Raw genomic sequence first — 22,408 nt, 5'->3', positions numbered from 1 at the left:
TCATACAGTACAGGATGTTTGGCAACATTCCTGTCTTATATTTACTAGTAGGAACATTCACTCATCACAATAATAAATATGTCCAGATTTTACCAAATGTCCCGAAGGGGGAAAATTGTCCCTGGTTGAGAAACCATTGCCATTAAAAGAGTACTACTCCGGACTCACCTAACAAATCATAAAAGCAAGACCCAAAATATATTGAATTTGCTCCAAGTAACATAACTGCATCCCAGAATAAACCTCAATAAAATTTACCAATGAAAACTAATGATAACTAAACATATAAAGAGAAAGGAAAACACAATTCTTTTTTTTTTTTTAATTTTTTTTTTCAACGTTTATTTATTTTTGGGACAGAGAGAGACAGAGCATGAACGGGGGAGGGGCAGAGAGAGAGGGAGACACAGAATCGGAAACAGGCTCCAGGCTCCGAGCCATCAGCCCAGAGCCCGACGCGGGGCTTGAACTCACGGACCGTGAGATCATGACCTGGCTGAAGTCGGACGCTTAACCGACTGCGCCACCCAGGCGCCCCTCACAATTCTTAATAAGGAGGATAACTAACCACTCAAAACTATCCCAGAATTGACAAAGATGTAAAGACTAATAGAGAAAAATATCAAAATAGTTCTTTTAACTGTATTTTATGTGTCCAAAGTAGAGACGAAGAAGAGATAAAAGACTCAATTCAATCTTCTAGATATGAAAACAACAAATAAGATGAAAAATACTCTGGATGGGATTAATGACAGTTCAGATATAGGAGATAATATTAGTGAACTAGAAGGCATAGCAAAAGAAACAATCCAAAATGAAACACACAGTGAAAAAAAAGTATCCACAAAAATGAAAAGGGTCGCATCACTGAGCTACGGAGACAACTTCATGGGTAATTTGAGACCCAGAGGTGAAGGGCAGCTGGGCAGAAAATATATTTAAAATAATGGCTGAAAACATTCCAAAAATAATAAAAATTATAAATCCACAGCTGCAAGAAGTTAAACAAACCCCATGCACAAGAAATATAAAAAAGAATACACTAAGGCACAATATAATCAAGCTGATCAAACCCAGTAATAAATAAAATATCTTAACAGCAGCCAGGGTTGGGGGTATGTGGAATGTTACATCCAAAGGAACAAAGTATGGATGTCAGATTTCTTATTAAAAAAAACAATTCAGAGAGAAGATAGTAAAGCAACATTTTTCAAGTACTGAAAGACAAAAAAACTGTCAAAGTAGAATTGGCAAAAATCTCTTTTAAAAATAAAGGTGAAAAAAGAAGTTTTCAAACATACAAAAACTGAAAACATTCATCACCAACAGACCCAAATATATGAAATGCTAAAAATGTTCTTTAGGCAGAAGGAAAATTATACCAGATGGAAATCTAATTCTAAGCAAAAGAATAAAGAGAACTGGAAGTGGTAATTAAATGAATAAATAGGTTTTTTAAATTATTGATATCTCTTTAAAAGATATTTTTGACAATTTAAACAAAAATAAAGCTACACTGTTTATAACATGAGTAAAAATAAAATTTGTCTGTTCATGGTATGTCAATTATATATTAATAAAGCTATGTTAAAAAAACAATTAAAATATTAAAAAAGGAAAATGCGTGACAGTGATAACATAAAGACTTGGAGAGGTGAAATTGAAGTATACTATTGTAAGGTTTTTATACTATATGTGACAGGATATAGTATTATTTGAAGGAAGACACGGCTCAGTCAGGAGAGCTTGTGACTCTTGATCCCAGTGTCTTGAGTGCAAGCCCCACACTGGACACAAAGCTTACTTAATTAAAAAAAAAAAAAAATGAACACAGACAGTAATGAGTTGAAGATGTATACTATCAGCCTTAATGCAGTCACTAAAATAAAAAATAAATAAATAAAGAGTAAGAGATATTAACCCAATGATGGAAATAAAAATACTGGATTAACCTAAAAGAAAGCAGGACAGAATAAAAATAGAATGAAGGACAAAGAAGACAAACAGAAGACAAACACCAAGATGATGAACTTACATCTAATCATATCAATAATCATATTACATGGGAATGGTATAAACATCCCAATTAAAAGACAGACATTTTCAGGCTGGATAAAAAAATAGGATCCAACAAAATCTTGTCTACAAGAGATGCACTTTATTTTTTTTAAGTTTATTTATTTATTTTGAGAGAGAGTAAGAGAGGGTGTGAGCAGGGGAGGGGTAGAGAGAGAGGGAGAGAGAATTCGACATGGGGCTTGAACTCAGGAACTGTGAGATCATAACCTGAACCAAAATGAAGAGCCGGGCATTTAACCAATTGAGCCACCCAGGCACCGCAAAAGATGCACTTAAAAAATAAAGACACAAAATAGATTATTAGCAAAAGGGTAGAAAAAGATATACCAAGATGTTAATAGTAAAAAAAAAAAAAGTTGAATTGGCTATATTAATATCAGAGTATCAGACAGAATAATTAGTGGGGACAAAGTATAATACCAGGAATAAATGTTTCAAATGATAAATGGGTCATATAATTAACCCTACATCCTTATGGACCTAATAACAGAGCTTCAAACACATTGAAGAAAAATCTGATAGAAATGCAAAGAGGAATATACAAATCCATAATAGTAGTAAAAGGAAGATATCTGGGAAATATCCATATTTAGAAAATAAACAATATGCTTCTAAATAATTCAAGTCAAGGAAGAAAGTAAAAGAGAAAGTAGAAAGTTTTACAAGCTGAATGAAAATGAAAACATGACATATCAAAATTTGTGGGAGGCAGCCAAATCAATACTCACAGAGAAATTTTATAGCACTAAAGGTCTAAAGCAAAAAGTCTCAAATCAATAAATTATGCTTCCACCTTGAGAAAGAAAGCAAAGATGGAGTATGAATGGGGGGGTGAGGATGAAGGATGAAGAGTAGAAGAGGAGCAAATTAAATCTAAAGTAAGCAAAAATAAGGAAATAATAAAGAACAGAAATAAAAACCAACCTGGACTCAGGTTTCCCATAGAAAGTGCTAGGAAATAAAGCAATATCTACAAAGAAGTACTTTGTATTACACCAAATAAGTTGTCATTTTTATATAAAGCAGTAAGAAGTAAATAAAATCTCAAAGAGAGAGAGAAGCTCTGAGTCCTTCCTTGGGATAAAAATGACAAAATGCAGCCAAATGAGGGATATCAAAATAAACAATAAAGAAATAGGAGGATGGAATAAAATACTTGTGGTGGTTGAGCATTTAACTCATTTAAATATAGAAACAAGACTGTAAGTATTATGGCTATAGAATAGAATGCAAATATTAAAACACTAAAAATGCAAAGATAAAATAAAAATATAAGTATAAAAAATCAAGAACAGGATAAAATGCTGTGGGCTAATTTTCTCATTTTTCATAACATTAATATTGTTTTAAAAAGGAAATCCATAGTTTAGAAAAATGAATAGCTCCAATATCCTAATTTTTTTCATAAATCTTTCCTAAATATCATAGCCTTAAAAAGGCTATTATAAGAAGTATTTCTTGCAAGAGAATATGATGTTAAGGTGAACAGCACCTGGAATTTATATTTTCAAAAATACAATTAACTGTCACCATAACTGTAATCCCTTATCACATACTAGGAAAAAACTGAGGAATTTGGTTTAAACATGGAAAAACTGAGTTTACATGCCATAAATGGAACACTTCCTATGAAGGTTAAAAAAAAAGATGTAAACACTTACTTAAACCAAAAGAAAATATTGGTATATGCGTATTCCATTTTAGCTTTTATCAGTGAAGTTTCTGATGTGAACTCTGCATTGTTAAGTTCACTGAATTATGTGACAAAAAAGACAATAAGGTTTTGGGTTTTCTTAATGCTCATGAGCATTATTTATTTATGGAATAGTGGAAAGAAGAGCCGAGTATGTAGATCTGGTTTATTTTACATAATGCACATAGATGTCTTAATTATGGAAATTCGTTGAATAGATACACTGAGCTGCTTCCTCGGGCCAAGAAATTTTGAAATGAAAGAGTTCCCAGAATTTCAACTTGTTAAACCTCAGCTATTTATAATGACAATGTGAGAAGACTGCTGACCCTACAGAACCAATATGGAGGAGTCCACCTAATTTGTTGAAATATGTATAGATATATCTACTCAATCTAAACTTGTGGTTTGAGGATATACTAGGAAAAGACTATCCTGGATGTCTGGACCTTGAAGGAAACTAAAGGATTAAAAGAACTGCAGAGGTGTTATATTTAAGTGATGAATCACTAAATTCTACTCCTGAAACTAATATTACACTGTATGTTAACTAGGATTTAAATAATAACTTGAAACTTAAAAAATTAATTAATTTAAAAAATAATAAAAGAAATGCAGAACGTCTTTGTACACATAACATTACATTTCAGAAGAGATTTCACAGATTTTAATGCATAAGCATTATGGACTTAGTTAATATCAAAATAAATAGTTGTAGAGGGGTGCCTGGATGGCTCTGTAGGTTCAGTGTCTGACTCTTGGTTTCAGCTCAAGTCATGATCTCACCGTTTGGGGGTTCAAGCCCTGTGTTGGGCTCTGCAATGGTGGCATGGAGCAGGCTTGGGATTCTGTCTCTCTCTCTGCCACCCCCTCAAAAATAAATAAACAGGGGCACCTGGATGGCTCAGTCAAGCATCTGACTTTGGCTTGGGTCATGATCTCACGGTTTGTGAATTCAAGCCCCACATCGGGCTCTCTGCTGTCAGCGTGGAGCCTGCTTTGGATCCTTTGTGCCCCTTCTCTCTCTGCTCCTCCCCCACTCATGCTATCTTTCTTACAAATAAACATTTATAAACAAACAGTAAAAAAAAAAAAAAGTTGTAGAATATACAGCATCCCAGGTATTCCTTATGACTCTTATATTTTCAGAATGATTTTAAAATAGCCAAATTTTCAGCAAACTATCAACTTGCCTGACAATGTAAAACAGCATTCCTTTTACAAAATTGCTGAAATAGAAACTAAGGGCTAACAGCTCAGAGATATCAACTGGAATCCATTTTTGGTATTTGTTTCTGGCTGTTTATTTTTAACAAGTTTTAAAAATAATTCAATCTTCTTTATTAATTTGACCCAAACTGAGCGCTCTACATTTTATATAAACCTGGACTTATATAAATTGTTAATATTATAAAAATTTGAATTTGCCCAAAGTTGGCTACATGCACTATGGTACATAATTATTAAAAACTCTAAGTTGTTTGCAAGTTGGGTCTATACTACCATAAAAATTCCATTCATCCAGGCTTGGCCTATGTTAAATATACATAACTGTTTAAGACTGAGTGTTTCCACTCATAATTTGGAGTCCAATTGCTATATATCAAAATAGAATTATAATTATTTGCTAAATGTAGTTTTCCACCATAATATATTATCATACTTCATAGCCAATATAAATAACATAAATAATGCCAAATTTTAAACCAGGTGTTCTATGAAAATCAGATTTTCAAATGCATGATGGTTTGAAATAGCATGTAAATTCCCCTTAAAGAACCACACTACAAAACAGGCACCCAAGATAGTAACAAACAAATGAGGCCCTTTAGAAAAATAAAATAGAAGATAATGAAGAGGGAAAATTTCTTAATTTTTGAAATGTTTTCTCACATACTGTCAAAAGAGCTAACATCCTGTATATAATCCTCTCAAGGTAAGAATTTACTTGACATTATAAAGGGGTATGATTTGCCTTATAGAGGAATCAATAATAACCTTGTAAAGCCTAAAGCAGTGAACATAAACATGTTGTAGGAGACATTAACACTAGACTGAAAGAAATAATTATATTTTCAATAAACATGTTACTACTGGATAATCAATTTTTTACACGTCTTTGCAGCTGTTTCACAGCTCAGGTAGTGAATGGCAGCAGCTGTTATACCAAAACCATATATTATATGCATATGAGGTACTTCTAATTTCTCGTAGGTATCTACTTATTTGTGATCAGGCACATTTAACTCATATTAAATAAAAACAAGGTATTCATGGGGTGATTAATTCAGGGAAATTTTAGTACCATCTTATTTTAGATATGAACTCTTAACCAATTATTTTTATGTCAGAATATTTAATAATTCAAATTACATGCTGCCCTTATTCCCAGATTTAAGAGATTGTCACGATCAATGTTTCTGAAATATTAAATTAAAACATGTCATAGTAATTACTATGGAATAAACAGCAATTAAGATTTTTTTAGGCAAATAAGCTCTGTTTGCAGTGAATATTTATGCTACTACTATTTTCCCACACAATGCATGCATCATTCGCAACAAGCACCCTGAAAATATAAAATGTAAATTTTTAGAATTACTTCAAAAGATCTTAAGAAACTGATTTAATATGGAATTTGATACTTACCTAAGACACATCTATGTATAATGTATCCAAAAAGAGGTAGACTTGAATGTAAGTAATACAAATAATGTTACCATGGAATGATCATGTTTCTATTCTGTATTTATAATAATGATTCCGATATAAGCATTGACATGGGCTAATAATTTGCAGGATAAGTAAAAGACAATTATTTAAAAACGTATATCCACTAAAAAACTATACTTAACAGTGTAAATATGTACCAGAAATTTGAATTAGGTAAATACTTACTGCTATATAATAAACTCTTGCTTTTTGTACCAATGTCCAGTTTTTCTCCATATCAAGATGTTTTTCCTTTTTATAACAATTGGCAGCAGCAAGATTAGCTACAAGGGACCTAAGACAACAATAAAAAGCAATTAGGCTGTAATACGATAGTTAAAAGTTGTCATGTACTTCTATAAAATTAATTAACAATACATTTTGCAAATTTTGGTTTACATTTTAATTGTTAATTTTTTTAATTTAAAAAAAAGTTTTTTTTTTTAAATTTACATCCCAAATTAGCTAGCATATAGTGCAACAATGATTTCAGGAGTAGATTCCTTAGTGCCCCTTATCCATTTACCTCATCCCCCCTCCCACAACCGTCCCAGTAACCCTCAGTTTGTTCTCCATATTTATGAGTCCTTTCTGTTTTGTCCCCCTCCCTGTTTTTATATTATTTTTGTTTCCCTTCCCTTATGTTCATCTGTTTTGTCTCTTAAAAGTCCTCGTATGAATGAAGTCATATGATTTTTGTCTTTCTCTGCCTAATTTCACTCAGCATAATACCTTCCAGTTCCATCCACGTTGTTGCAAATGGCAAGATTTCATTGTTTTTGATTGCTGAGTAATACTCCATTGTGTGTGTGTGTGTGTGTGTGTGTGTATACACACACACACACATATATATATATATATACCACATCTTCTTTATCCATTCATCCATCGATGGACATTTGGGCTCTTTCCATACTTTGGCTATTGTGGATAGTGCTGCTATAAACATTGGGGTGCATGTGTCCCTTTGAAACAGCACACCTGTATCCCTTGGACAAATGCCTAGTAGTGCAATTGCTGGGTCGTAGGGTAGTTCTATTTTTAGTTTTTTGAGGAACCTCCATACTGTTTTCAAGAGTGGCTGCACCAGCTTGCATTCCCATAATTCTTAATTTTTTAATTGCTACACATTGATTTTATAAATGTAAATAAAATTAAATTTGTTTTGAGCACTTTTTGAGACTTCTCTGTTACCTCTGAGATAAATAGAGATATTGTTCCTTGTTTTAATACCACCTATTTTGAAAAACTGGAATTTGTTTCCTTTGGTACTGAAATGATAACATTATCCATTTCCTATATTTTAATGGTTTAAAATGCAGTTAGGAAATTAAACTATGTTGTTATGCAAAAAAAGACATATGAACATATGTACCTATATACAAAAACTTCAGTTTTTAACTATCAACATGTTATATACACTGTTTAACCTAATGCTTTAAAAGCCAGGTATGGGATTAATTTTACAAAACACACATATAAATGTAGGCCCTATTTACTATGACATATTAATTTGCAAACCAATACATTTTAAAGATTGGAGTAATTTAAAATTAATTTCTCTAGACGAAAACTCCCTATACTGGTCCAGTTTTGCAGCTGAAGAATCTAAGCAGGACACTGCATTTAAAATCTTGCTACAAGTGCCAGATAGTAATTTTGGTTATTGTACAACAAATATAGTTAATAAAATAATTATTTATGTTAAATACAAATCAATAAAAATATTTTCTTCCTCATTCTGATTCTGGAATTAGAAAATAACTTGCCATTTTTTTCACTCTCACAAGGGAACAGTTATGGTTAAAAAAAATAGACATATCATTTCATCACTTGAGATTTTTATAAAATGGTTGGTTCTTCTGTTAAGGAAAAAAAAACTAATTCCCTTCCAAAACATATTTCTACTCATCCATATGCCAATTGACTACTTCAGGATATATCAATTCAAATTTATGCCCGATTAAATGATTAAAATAATAACAGTATGAATCAATATATTTATATGCAAATATTACTATATTACAAAGTTAAGAATAATTAGGCCCAACTTATAAAAAATATTTTATTTTAGAGGTACCTGGGTGGCTCAGTCAGTTAAGCATCCAACTCTTGGTTTCGGCTCAGGTCATGATCTTACGGTTCATGGGTTCGAGCCCATGTCAGGCTCTGCGCTGACAGGGCGAAGCCTGCTTGGTATCCTCTCTCTCTCCCTCTCTCTCTGCCTCTTCCCTGCTTGCATTGTCTCTCTCTCACTCTCTCCCTAAAATAATAAACTTATTTTTTTAAGTTTATTCAACAGGGAGAGAGCGTGCACTCACATGAGCAGGAGGGGCAGAGAGAGAGGGAGAAAGAGAATCCCAAGCAGGTTCTGTACTGTCAATGCAGAGTCTAACACCAGGCTTGATCTCACAAACTGTGAGATCATTACCTGAGTTGAAGCCAAGAGTCGGACACTTAACTGACTGCTTAACTAACCACCCAGGCACTCCTAAAACATATTCTAGTAGTCATGACTTTAGCAAAATTTTGACAGAAATAATTATACATAAATATAAAAAGCAAACACTTGTGGTACCAGTTACTAACTTCTATTTTGATAATAAAATAACTCTTTGATAGTAAACTACACTATTTCTCTAAAGTGTAAGTACTCTCACTATCCAAGTGACTATGGTTCAGAGTTTGGAGAATGAGAACATGAATAAAGAAGAATATTGCATTATCCAAATTCTTTGGTTCCTGGGTTTTGGATAGTGATATTAAGAGTGATCAGCCCTATCTAAAACAATTTATCTAAACATATTAAGTTCTACAATTTAGTTGATAATAAGTTTGATAGTGAGAGTTTCCCCCTAGTTTTTCACTTCTAACATCATCTGAACATTACTGATCACCATAACCATAATATTAGTATATTAATTAAGCTTTTGACATCTGGGAGAGCTAATATGATCATAACTGCTCTTTAAAATACCAATTTAGCATACAAAAACAATTTAGCAATTTTATACTACCCCAAGTGGTATCAAAGGCAAAATCTGACCTATTTTTCACTAATGAGAAAACTGTATCTGCATATTAAAGTTGTCTTTAGGAAAACTGAAAAGGGAAAAAGTATAAATAAGTATATTTCAATGTTTGAACAATAAATGGTTTTATTTCTTAAAACCTTAAAATGATCAAGTTCTCCTACACACAAAAAATAAAATTATAGGAAAAGTTTAAACATGGCTTTGGGACCCTAATTGTTTTTAAAAAGTTATATTTTTAGTTATTCAATAACTACTGGCCATAAAACTGTCAGGTCCTTCACATACATTTGCTAAAGATCAAGGAATGCACAAACAACAAACAAACAAACAAACAAAAAACAACCAAAGGTAAGAAAGTGGGAGAAGGGAGCAAAGAGAAGAGAGAAGGGAGGAAATATAGGAAGACAAGCAGCAAATAAGAAAGGAGGGAAAGAAGGGTAAGAAAGGAGACAGGGAATGTAGGAGGATACACTAAATATTTCTAGGTATAAGGAAAGTAAAATTTCTAGTAAATCATTATTTAAAAAGAGATCATTGTTGCTGATTTTAACAATATAACAGCTAGAGAAGTTATTTTGCTTTTCCCTTGCAAAGGAGAGAAAAGATGCTGATGAGCAATATGGTAATAATGCAAGGATATACTGAAGAAAAGCCTCTGTGTAGCTGCAAAAGGCAGGAATACAACTAATGTATGGGAAGTTCCTGAGAGATCTATTTCAAGTTCATAGAAAGAAGAATTTTCTAAAAAGTAAAGTTGCATAAAAACGTAATGGATTGTTTTCTGAGTGGTGCGTTATCCATGACTGAAGTTGTTTGATATGGATAGATGACTGTTTGCCAGAAATGCTTTAGATGACCTAGTTCGTAGGACACTGGATATAATGGAGTATTTTATATATGTTGCAAAATACATGTGTCTATATGTCTATGTATCTGAATATTCCAATCTAAGGATATGGTGAAAAGATCATTCATTCTTTTCATACCAGTTTCAGCAAGAAACTAGCTACAAGACATTAAATGAAATGTTTTCCTTATTTTCCTTTTCTGATCTTAATTATAAAAATTAGAGACTGAAATTGATAGTCCCAAAAATTTCATTCCAGGGGTGCCTGGGCGCTCAGTGGGTTGAACTTCAGACTCCTGACTTCCACTCAAGTCATGATCTCACAGTTTGTGGGTTCAAGCCCTGCATTAGGCTCTATGCTGGCAGTGTATGGCCTGCTTGGGGTTCTCTCTCTCTCTGCTCCTCCCTCTCTGCCCCTCCCCTGCTCATGCTCTCTCTCCCTCTCTCAAAATAAATAAATAGACTTAAAAAAATTTTCATTCTATATTCCTCGTGAATACAAAAGCAGGTACAATAAGGATCATTTTTTTTTTTTTAAAGAAAATGATACAAGGAAGAACAGTTGTTTTTTTTTAAATGTTTATTTTTGAGAGAGAGTCAGAGCGTGAGCGGGGGAAGGGCAGAGAGAGAGAGGGAGACAAAAGTGAAGCAGGCTCCAGGCTCTGACCTGTCAGCACAGAACCCGATGCGGGGCTCAAACTCACAAACCGCAAGATCATGACCTGAGCTGAAGTTGGAGGCTTAACCGACTGAGCCACCCAGGTGCCCCAAGGAAGAAGAGTTATTAAAACATTCAAGTTTCATGAGATCTAAATTCCAAATTCAGATTGGAATTCAGATTTTACTATTGTTTAAATATGTAATTAGTACAAACCTTCCCTTGGAATTACACTGACCTGTTGTCACCAGTGATGCACACGGCACAAGTTCCTGTTGTTTGCTCATTTTGCTCATAGTAATGAGCATCCACATGGGCTTCAGCAGCTTTCTTCTTCAAAATCTCTCCAAATCTATCTATCCCAATGCATCCAAAAAATGTTGCTGCTTTGTGTGGCTGCTGAATCATCCACTGAAAAACAGGAACATAAATAATTTTAATGGCTCAAAAATATGGTACACATAGAATGGTGGCATAGAAGGGATGCTTTGTTAGATGCTGTGGCTGTTATGAATGGAATTCCAATCCTGTACTAATGCTTATGATAAATGTGATGTAACAACCACATAATATCTTATACTACTTTTAGGGAAAAAATAGAACACAGTAGTTAAGAACTCAGAATCTAAAGTCATAAAGATTTTGGGTCAGTGCTAACTTGATATAGAAAATTAATAGTGAGTCGCAATAGAAGTATAGTAGCATTGTCATTAAAGCCCAGGCCCTATAATGAAGACTATCTGGATTCAAATCTTGCTTCTGCTATTTACTACCTAAGTAAGAGCACGTCACTTAGCATTTCTTTACCTCATTTTCCTCACCTATAAATGGAAAAATAATTATAGGTACACCTCATGACAAATAAACAACTTAAGTTTATGCATTGTTGAGCACATTACCCAGTACATAGTAAAAGATATATATTAGCTGTGGTCACTATTATTTTCATACTTAATTCATATATATATAAATTAAGCTAAACTATGATTAACTCTAATTGTTTTAAAAATTCAAAACTAGTGTTAAAAATTCTAATATCTCGGGGTGGGGGGGAGGGTAAAAAAAAAATTCTAATATCTCAGTTTCAGTAGTCTCGAACTTTAATTTCCTTGCTATAAAATGACAATGGATTGCTTTTAAAATATATGTTTTTCACTGATATGAACTGTCATCTTTCATAATTAGCTCAAATTCCTGATTTTTCTAATACTTATAGTATCTATTTTAACACTGCCATCTATTTTGTTTCTAACACCAATATAAACAAAAAATCCCATGTACAGTCAAGACAGTAAAATTTTACACATTGCCAAATATTTGAAGTATAAAACAAATGCATGTATAATATGAAACAACATACGCATAAGTACTCTTTCAGACATCACTTGTAATGCCAAGATGTGAGAAATAAGCTAAATGCCCATCCATACACAACTGGTTAAATAAACTGATAAATCATCTCAATGGAACACCATACAGCAACTTAAAAATAACCAAACAAGGAAAAGCTTGGAAACAAGCTTTTCCAAACAAGGATTTTCCAAACAAGGAAAATCCATCTATATGGAGTAACTGCCAGGATATTTTGTGAATATTTAAAAAAAAAAGAGCAGAGTTCAGGGGCAGCTAGGTGGCTCAGTCAGTTAAGTGCCCAACTTCAACACAGGTCATAATCTCATGATTCATGAGTTCCAGCCCCATGCCAGGCTCTGTGCTGACAATGCAGAGCCTGTTTGGGGTTCTTTGTCATTCTCTGTCTCTACCCCTCCCTCCCACCCCCCATTCACACACATTCTCTCTCTCTTGAAAATAAACATTAAAAAAAAAGAGCAGAGTTCAAAAGTGTGGGTCTGTAGGTGTAAATGTATGTTTTAAGAGACAGTGAGAACTAAAAGCATATACAGTTAAAACCTTGGATTGTGAGTAACTTGTTCTGTGAGTGTTCTGCAAGATGAACAGTACGTGATGCCAAACCTCACATGATCACAACTGAGCCAATGGTTCTTTTCTCTCTCTCTCTCTCTCTCTCTCTCTCTCTCTCTCTCTCTCTCCTTCACTGTGGGATTGTGGGTGACTATCTCCCATATTCAGATGCTCAGTTTCAGGCCATGGAGTGTGGCAGAAATCAGTGACCTTTCAGGACGATGGAAGGTGCTCGCAACTCACACTCTCTTTGTCACTTCAAAGCACCTACAGACAGTCCTTTGCTTTTCCATACAAGACTAAGCTTAGGAATGCTTTGAATGCTTAGGATATCATAAGAGTCTATTAATACTGTACTGTAGTCAACATCCGTGCAAATGTATACAATGGCCCCCATGCATAAGAAGGTTGAAAAGAAAGGCAGTAAGAAGGAGATGATTACGGTGGAAATTAAGAAGGAAATCATCGAGAAGTACGAACCGATGGATCTGAATCGCGACGAACAGCAAGAGGTTATGGAGGAGATCTCATCTACAGAGGAAGAGGAGGAAAAGGCAGAGGAATCCCTTACTTCAAATGAGATTAGGGAGATGTGTAAAATGTGGGAAACTGCAAAATTTTGTAGAAAAGAACCACCTGAATAAAGCTGTAGCAGTGCAAGCAATGAATCTGTTTAACGACAATGAAATGTCACATTTCCATGAAATCCTTAAAAGAAGGCAAAAGCAAGTGTCATTGGATAGGTTCCTTGTTAAAGTTGCATGAAAAGAAATCGATTCCATTGAGCCAATAGACAGCAGTGATTCTGTTAGTGATAGTGAAAGTCATCCTACACAATAACCCTCCTCTCTCTTGTCTCCCTCACACCAGCCACGAAGGTTTTCAAAAGTAAGGGCAAGTTAATTTGTTTATTTTTTACGTTATGTATTTTATCATTTTGTATTATATTAAAGTACTGTAATCAAGTTTGCTTATTCTGTGAAAAAGAAAAACAGGAAGAACAAACCATAAACTAAAGAAAACGGTTTTCTATCAGGGTGAGTGGGAATGGAATAAAGAAATAGAAACAGAAGAAAGACTCTTCTGAATGTGACACTATATATAGAGTGGCCTTTTGAAATGTTAAAATTATACATTCTTGAAAATGTAATTCAATTTGAATTTGAAATTCATTTGGAAAAAAATGATAAAGTTGAATACAATAGAATCAAAGAAATTAAAGAAAATGTCAAATTGTAACATAACCCCATAGGAAAAACGCAAATAACTTTCAACATACTGTTACTTTTCAATGTACTAATAAAGGAACAAAAACCAAAAATATTGGAGAACAGACCATTTGAAATTATTCACTCAGAGGAGCAAAAAGAAAAAAAAAAGAATGAAAAAGAGTGAAGAGAGCTTACAGAACTTATGGGACACAATGAAAAAAAATATTTGAATTATGGGAATTTCAGAAGGAGAACAGGAAAAGGACAGAAAGTATACTTCAAGCAATAAATGGCTGAAAACTTCCTGACCCTAGATATAGAAAGAGATATTCAGATCCATGAGGCCCAAAAAGACCCAAACAGGCTGAATCCAAATAGGGCTATCCTGAGACACATTATAATTAACTTATAATTAAGTTGTCAAAACAAATAAAGAATTTTAAAAGCTGCAAAAGAGACAAGTTATATACAAGAAAAAACGCATATGATTATGGGTGGATTTCTCAACAGAAACTTTGCAGGCCAGGAGAAAATGAGATGAAACCTCCAAAATATTAAAAGAAAAAAAAACCCTGTTAACCAAGATTTCTGTATCCAGCAAAGCTGTGCATCAGAAATGGAGGGATAAAGACTTTTCCCCCAAAGAAACAAAAGCTGAGGAAGTTCATTACCACTAAACCTAGCTTATAAGAAATGCTAAATGGAGTTCGTTGAGTGGAAAGGATGCTAATTAACATCATAATAACATAAGGAGGTAGCATAAAACTCACTGGAAATGGTAGCTATGCCATCAAAGTTAGATTCTGTAATATGGTAATTGTGGTGCATAATTTACTTACAACTTCAACTTCAGTTTAAGTTTAAAAAAATGAATGTAGTAAAAATAACCATAAACACAATAATCTGTTATTACTTACACAATATAAAGATATGTAAATTGTGATAGCAATAACCTAAAGTGTGCAGGGAGGAGAAGTGTACAATTTAGCAATTCTAATGAAGTGAAGTTGTTATCAGCTTAAAATAGGGCATTATAATTTTAACATATTTTATATAAGCCTCTTTGTAACCACAAGGGGAAAACTTGTAGCAACTACACAAAATAACATGATAAAAAAGCAAAAGTATACTGTTACCGAAAGACATCAAAACATGAAAAAAGACAGCAGGGTAAGAAATAAGGGACAACATATCTACAAAACAATCAAGGAACAATGAACAAAAATGCCAACAGTAAGTCCTTAAGTATTAATAATTATAGTAGTCTCCCCTTATCTGCAGAGGGTATGTTCCCAGATCTCTGGTGGATGCCCAAAACTGCAGATAGTACTGATCCCTACATATATTATGATTTTTCCTATACATACATATCCATGATAAACTCTAATTTATAAATTAGACTCAGCAAGAGATTAACAGTAACTAACAATGAAATAGAAAAATTATAACAACATACTGTAGCAATAGTTATGTGAATCTCTCTCTCTCTCTCTCTCAAAATATATTATTGCATTTTACTCATTCTTCTTCTTGGGATGATGAAAGATGATAAAATGCCTACATGAGATTAAGTAAGGTGAATAACAGGCACTGTGACACATGGAATTATGTTACTGTTGATATCTTGATGATATGACAGGAGGAGGATTATTTGCTTCCAGAACATGGTTGACCACAGGTAACTGAAACTGTGGACAGGGGGTGAGGGGAATACTAATGTACTTTAAACATAAACAGATTAAATTCTCCAATCTAAGGACACAGGATGTCTGAAAAAAAAAAAAAAAAAGATCCATCTAAGATGCTGACTATGGGAGACTCACTTCCCATAGTGAGTGAAGGGATGGAAAAAGACATTCAAGGAAACGGTAAAGCAGGGGTAGCTATGCTGATATCAGACAAAACAGATTTTAAACTAGCAATCGTAAAAAAAAAAAAAAGGCAAAGAAAGTCATTATATGATAAAAAAGTAGTCAATCCATCCATAAGTTTTAACAATTGTAAGTATTTATGGACCCAAAATTGCAGCACCTAAATATATGAGAAAAAAAACAACAACAGCTAAATGGAGAAATGACAAGCAATACAATAATAGTTGGGGATTTTAATACCCCACTTTCAACAATGGATAGACCATCCAGAGAATCAATAAGGAAACAGCAGATTACAATAAAACCATAGACCAAATGGATCTAACAGACATATATAGAACATTATATTGAAGAAACAGCAGAATACACATGCTTTTCAAGGGTATATACAGTGTTTTCTAGGATAGTTCATCTGTTAGACCACAAAAAAAGTCTTAGCAAATTCAACAAGACTAAAATCATACCAAGTATCTTCTTTGACCAAAATGGCATTAAACTAGAAATCTATAACAAGAGGAAATCTGGAAATTCACGAATATCTGGAAATTAAATGGCACTCTCTTGAAAATCCAATGGATAAAAGAAGAAATTAAAGGGGGAATAAAAAAATTTTTCTTGAGCCAAATGAAAATGGAAAAACAACATACCAGAACTTAGGGGATGCAGCAAAGCAATTCTAACAGGTAAGTTTATACTAATAACTGCTTGTATTAATGAATAAGAAAGATCCTAAATAAACAACCTAATAAACTAATAAACAACCTTATGAAACTAGAAAAAGAACAAACATCCCAAAGGTAGATGAAGGAAATAACACAGATTAGAACTAACATAAATGAAATACAGAACAGAAAATAATAGAAAAGATTAACCACACTAAAGCTGATTCTTTGAAAAGATAAGGAAAATTCACAATTCTTAGCCAGACTAACCAAAGGGGGGAGAAAAAGAGAGAACACAAATCATCAAAATTATAAACAAAAAAGAGGGCATTACAACTGATACCACAGAAATAAAAAGAATCTTAAAAGGCTACTATGAACAATTATATGCCAATTGGACAACCTAAAAGAAATGGAAAAAATTCTTATAAACATAAAACCTACCAAGACTGAATTGGAAAGAAATAAAAAATCTGAATAAATCAATTCCACCAGGCACCAGGAGACTGATCAGTAACAATAACTATCTAAATAAAGAAAAGCCCAGGGCCAGATGATTTCATTGATGAATTTTACCAAAGATTTAAGTAAAAATTAACATTAATCCCCCTCAAACTTTTCCAAAACTTTGAAGAGGAGGGAACACTTCCAAATTATTCTTATGAGGCAAGCATTATACAAAAGCCAAATAAGGAATCTACTAGGAAAAAAAAAGACCAAAACAGAACAAAACAAAAAATGGCAGGCCAATATCCCTGATGAATGCAGATGCAAAAATTCTCAACCAATACTAAAAAATCAAATTCAGCACCTTTTTTAAAGAATCACTCATCATGATCAAGTGAGATGCAAGGAGGGTTCAACATACACAAGTGAATCAATGTGATACATCACAGTAACAGAATGAAAGAAACAAATCATGATCATCTTTATAGACACAGAAAAAGCATTTGACAAAATTCAACATCTATGCATGATAAAAGCACTTAAAAAATTAAACATTAAAAAACATATCTCAACAATATAAAGGCCATATATAACAAGCCCAAAGCTAACAATATACTTAACAGTGAAAGATTGAAAGCTTTTCTCTATGATCAGGAACAACACAAGAGTGCCCAGTCTTACCACTCCTTTTAACACAGTACTGAAAATCCTAGCTAGAGCAGTCAGGCAAGAAAAATAAAGGCATCAGATTTGGAAAGGAAGAAGTAGAATCATCTCTATTTGTAAATGATGTGATTTTGTACATATAGAAAATAATAACCAAAGGAAAAAAAGCTAGAACTAATCGATCAATTCAGTAAAGTTGCAAGATACAAGATAGAATATCAGTAAAATTTTTATACACTAACAACCAACAAATTTCCTGGAAAAGAATTTTAAAACTGAATTCCAGGGGTGCCTGGGTGGCTCAGTCAGTTAGGTGACCAATTTCGGCTCAGGTCATGATCTTGCGGTCTGTGGGTTCAAGCCCCGCGTCGGGCTCTGTGCTGGCAGCTCAGAGCCTGAAGCCTGCTTCATATTCTGTCTCTCTCAAAAATAAATAAACATTAAAAAAAATTAAAAAAAAACTGAATTCCATTTATAACAGTATCAAATAAACAATAAAATACTTAGGAATAAAGTTAATCCAGGAGGTTAAAGATCTCTACTCTTAAAACTACAAGACATTCATGAAAGAAATCAACATGACACAAATAAATGGAAACATATCCTATGTTCATGGATTGGGACAATTAATATTGTTAAAATGTCTATACTACCAAAGCCATCTATAGATTCAGTGTAATCCCTATCAAGATTCCAATGGCCTTTTCTACAGAAATAAACAATCCTAAAATATATACGGAACAAATGATCCAAAGATACCCTGAGAAACAAGGTCAAAGCAGGAGGCATCACATTTTCTGATTTCATGTTATATGGACTAAAACAGCATGGTAATGGCATGAAAACAGACACAGACCAATGGAACAGAATCAAGAACCCAGAAATAAACCCAAGCATACATGGCCAACTAATATTTGACAAGGAAGCCAGAACACTCAAGGGAAAAAAAGTGTCTTCAACACATGGTACTGGGAAAATATGATACTCACATGTAAAAAGAATGAAACTTGACCCCTATCTTACAAGATTCAAAAAATTAACTTGAGGGGCGCCTGGGTGGCGCAGTCGGTTAAGCGTCCGACTTCAGCCAGGTCACGATCTCGCGGTCCGTGAGTTCGAGCCCCGCGTCGGGCTCTGGGCTAATGGCTCAGAGCCTGGAGCCTGTTTCCGATTCTGTGTCTCCCTCTCTCTCTGCCCCTCCCCCGTTCATGCTCTGTCTCTCTCTGTCCCAAAAATAAAAAAAATAAAAACGTTGAAAAAAAAATTAAAAAAAAAAAAATTAACTTGAAATGGATTAAACACTTAAATGTATGACCTGAAATCATGAAACTCTGAAGAAAACATAGGAAAAAACCTCCTTGACATAGGTCTTGGTAATTTTTTTTTTAAATCACAACTAAAGCACAAGCAACAAAATCAAACACAAACAAGTGGGAGTGCATCAAACTAAAAATCTTGTGCATTGCAAAGAAACAATCAACAAAATGAAAAAACAACCTATGGAATAGGAAAAGAATATCTGCAAACCATATATCTGATAAGGGCTTAACATCTAAACTATATAAAGAACCCACAAAACAGCAGAAAAACAAATAATCGAATTTATTTTTTATTTATTAAAATTTTTTTTAAAATATTTTTGAGAGACAGAGAGAGACAGAACGTGAGTGGGGGCGGGGCAGAAAGAGAGAGGGACACAGAATTCCAAGTAGACTCCATGCTCTGAGCTGTCAGCACAGAGCTCATGAGGGGCTCAAACCCACGAACTGTGAGATCATGACCTGAGCCGAAGTCACACGCTTAACTGACTGAGCCACCCAGGTGCCCTCAAATAATCAAATTTAAAATGGGTAAAGGACATGGGCACCTGGGTGGCTCAGTGGGTTGAGCGTCCAACTCTTGATTTTGGCTCAAGTCATGATCTCACTCACAGTTGCAGGATTGAGCCCCACATCAGGCGCTGTGCTTACAGCATGGAGTCTGCTTGGGATTCCCTCTCTCCTTCTGTCTCTGCCCATGTCTCACTTGTGCGCTCTCTCTCTCTCTCAAAAATAAACTTAAAAAAAAAAAAATCTTAAAAAAAAAATAAAATGGGCAAAGAACCTAAATAGACATTTTTCAGAAGAAAATATATGAATGGTCAATAGGTACATGAAATAATGCTCAACATCATTAATCATTAAAGAAATGCAAATTAAAACCAAAATGAGATATCACCTCATGCCTGTTAGAATGGCCACCATCAAAAAGACAAGATAAAACAATAATGGTATGGATGTGGAGAAAAGGGAACCCTTATGCACCAATGGTGGGAATGTAAATTGGTACAGTTACTACAGAAAACAGTTACGAGTTCTTCAAAAAATTAAAAATAGGGGGCACCTGGCTGGCTTAGTTGGGAGAACACGCGACTCTTGATTTCTCATGAGTTCCAGGCCTACACTGGGTGCAGAGATTACTTTAAAAAAAAAGAAAAAAAAAAGGAAAGTAAAAAAAATATTAAAAATATAACTACCTTATGACCTAGCAATTCTATTCTGGGAACATATCCAGCAGAAATGAAAACAGTAACTCCAAAAGATATCTGCAGTGTCATGTTCATAGCAGGATTATTTACAATAGCTAATATATAGAAGCAACCATTAGTGGTTGAATTGATATATACATTACTTTCATTCATGTAGAAAGCACAGTTAAATAATCAACGATGCCTCTTTTATGCAGTAAAATACAAAAACAAAGCCAATAACAAATTTTAGTAAGATTAAATAACTTGATGTGCCATCAAAATAACAGCAAACTTCATTCATTGAAAATGAAACCATTATAATGTAATTAAGCCTAATTAAATCAAAGTTTACATGTTCAAACTATAGTCTGAAAAAGGGGTAAAATCAACTAACGACCAGGCTTAAATCTGACTTATAATTCTTTCATAATCAGGACTTAGAAGAATTGAAATGTCTCCATTACCAATCAATATTACTTAAACCTGCAAGACAAAAATGAAAAATAATAAAATATTCAGCAATTTTGTTATAGTTCTATTACTGAATATTTCATCACAGGAAACTAGCGGACATTTGACTATTTATGATATTAGTATATCAGGACACTGACAAAATGTGAGAGCTTTACTCCTGATCAGTGATTTCCATTTAAACCCATCAATCCAAAGTGAGAGTTTACTAGGCTGAAGTAGACACACAGAACAAATAGAAGCCAGGTTCACTGTTTCAAAGCACTTAATAACGTAGCTGAGTAATTAAAGATGCTATCATCAGCTGAAATAGATAAAAAAATAATTTTTAAAAGTTTTAATTTGTTAAGAGTTTTGTTAATATTTTAGTACTTCTCTAACTTTATCTCAAATACAATGTATTACCAATACCAAACCAAACGGTTTCTTACCATTCTGACATCCAGTCAAAAACATTTAATGCATATGTACTAGAGGATAAGAAGATGAAAATTATAGTGTCCCTAATAGTCACAACCACTACATTTTCAGATTCTCCAGAAAAGACATTCAACCCTTTTTATAACCTCTTATTATGCTGTTCCTTTTAGCTAAAACAAATTGCCCAGCTTCTCTTCGTTTACGTATGTATAGTACATCCTTAAACACCTATCTTTACCTCCCTGAAAGAGTAACAGGGTCTAGAATTACGTGTGTGTTGTGAATAACTACAAAACAAAACCAGAAGGAAACAACTACAGAATTTTCAGACACTGGACAACAGGCAGAGCAGGACTGTGATCTCTGATAGAAAAGAAACAAGGTGAGCCCTTACATCATGTAGGTTCTCTGCCAGTAGGCAATTTCTAGACTGTGGAGCAGGGAGAAAGAAACCAAACAGAGCAAGGTATTCTCAGTGAAATGAGGGTACAGAGATAACTGTTCAAGGAGAGCCTAGAGATTAGAAACTGAAAAAGAGTTTCAGAGTACTGTGCTAAAGTCGTTAACTCTTGAGGCTCTGGCTGAATTCCAATCTGTGCATGTTTAAGGAATATATGAGATCACACAGAATCTACATAAATGCATTAGATTTAAAAAGTGAGTTTATCAAGGTCTCAGGCTTCAGTATCAATACACAAAAATCTAATGTAATTCTACATACTATCAAGGAACAGTTGAAAATTAAAGTTAGGAAAACACTGTCACTTACAATTGCATCAAAAAATGAAACAATACTGGGACAAAATTTAAGAAAATGTGTGCAAGACCTACACATAAAACACCATAAAGTTTGCTGAGGGAGGGAAGAAAACCTATATAAATGGAGAACTTTACTATATGCATGGATTACAAAACGTAATATTCTTAACATAGCAATTCTCCCCAAACTGATTCATAGATTTGTTGCAACTCCAACCAGTATCTCAATAGGATTTCTGAAAGATAACAAAAAGCTAATTCTATAAATCAGCAGTAAAGGAAAGGGAACAAGAATAGCCAATGGTTGGGAGGTATGTCAGTGTGAAGTAAGCCAACATTGCTAAATCCCAATTTTTTCAAATCTAAAATGTAGATAATATAATCTATGATCTTGTAAGTATATTTCAAGAATTAGAAACAGACTAACAAAACATGCAATTTAGTT

General features: G+C 33.7%; 1 protein-coding gene across 4 annotated transcripts in view; it reads right to left on the bottom strand.

Annotated features, from left to right (window-relative positions):
• ADK (adenosine kinase) overlaps nt 1-22,408 on the bottom strand; it is a 530,009-nt gene that overhangs the window by 272,455 nt on the left and 235,146 nt on the right. For all 4 annotated transcript variants that reach the window (XM_040485454.1, XM_040485456.1, XM_040485455.1 and 1 more), the window contains 2 exons: nt 11,263-11,435; nt 6,671-6,779 (listed from right to left, as the gene is read on the bottom strand). In XM_040485454.1, the coding sequence (XP_040341388.1) occupies nt 6,671-6,779; nt 11,263-11,435 (282 nt within the window). The remainder of the gene's footprint in view (nt 1-6,670; nt 6,780-11,262; nt 11,436-22,408) is intronic.

The sequence above is a fragment of the Herpailurus yagouaroundi genome, unplaced genomic scaffold (genome assembly GCF_014898765.1).
Source record: "Herpailurus yagouaroundi ecotype Mexico unplaced genomic scaffold, PumYag 163, whole genome shotgun sequence".
Lineage (NCBI taxonomy): Eukaryota > Metazoa > Chordata > Mammalia > Carnivora > Felidae > Herpailurus > Herpailurus yagouaroundi.
The sequence above is the reverse complement of the archived record's forward strand: the minus strand, read 5'-3'. Positions and strand labels throughout refer to the sequence as shown.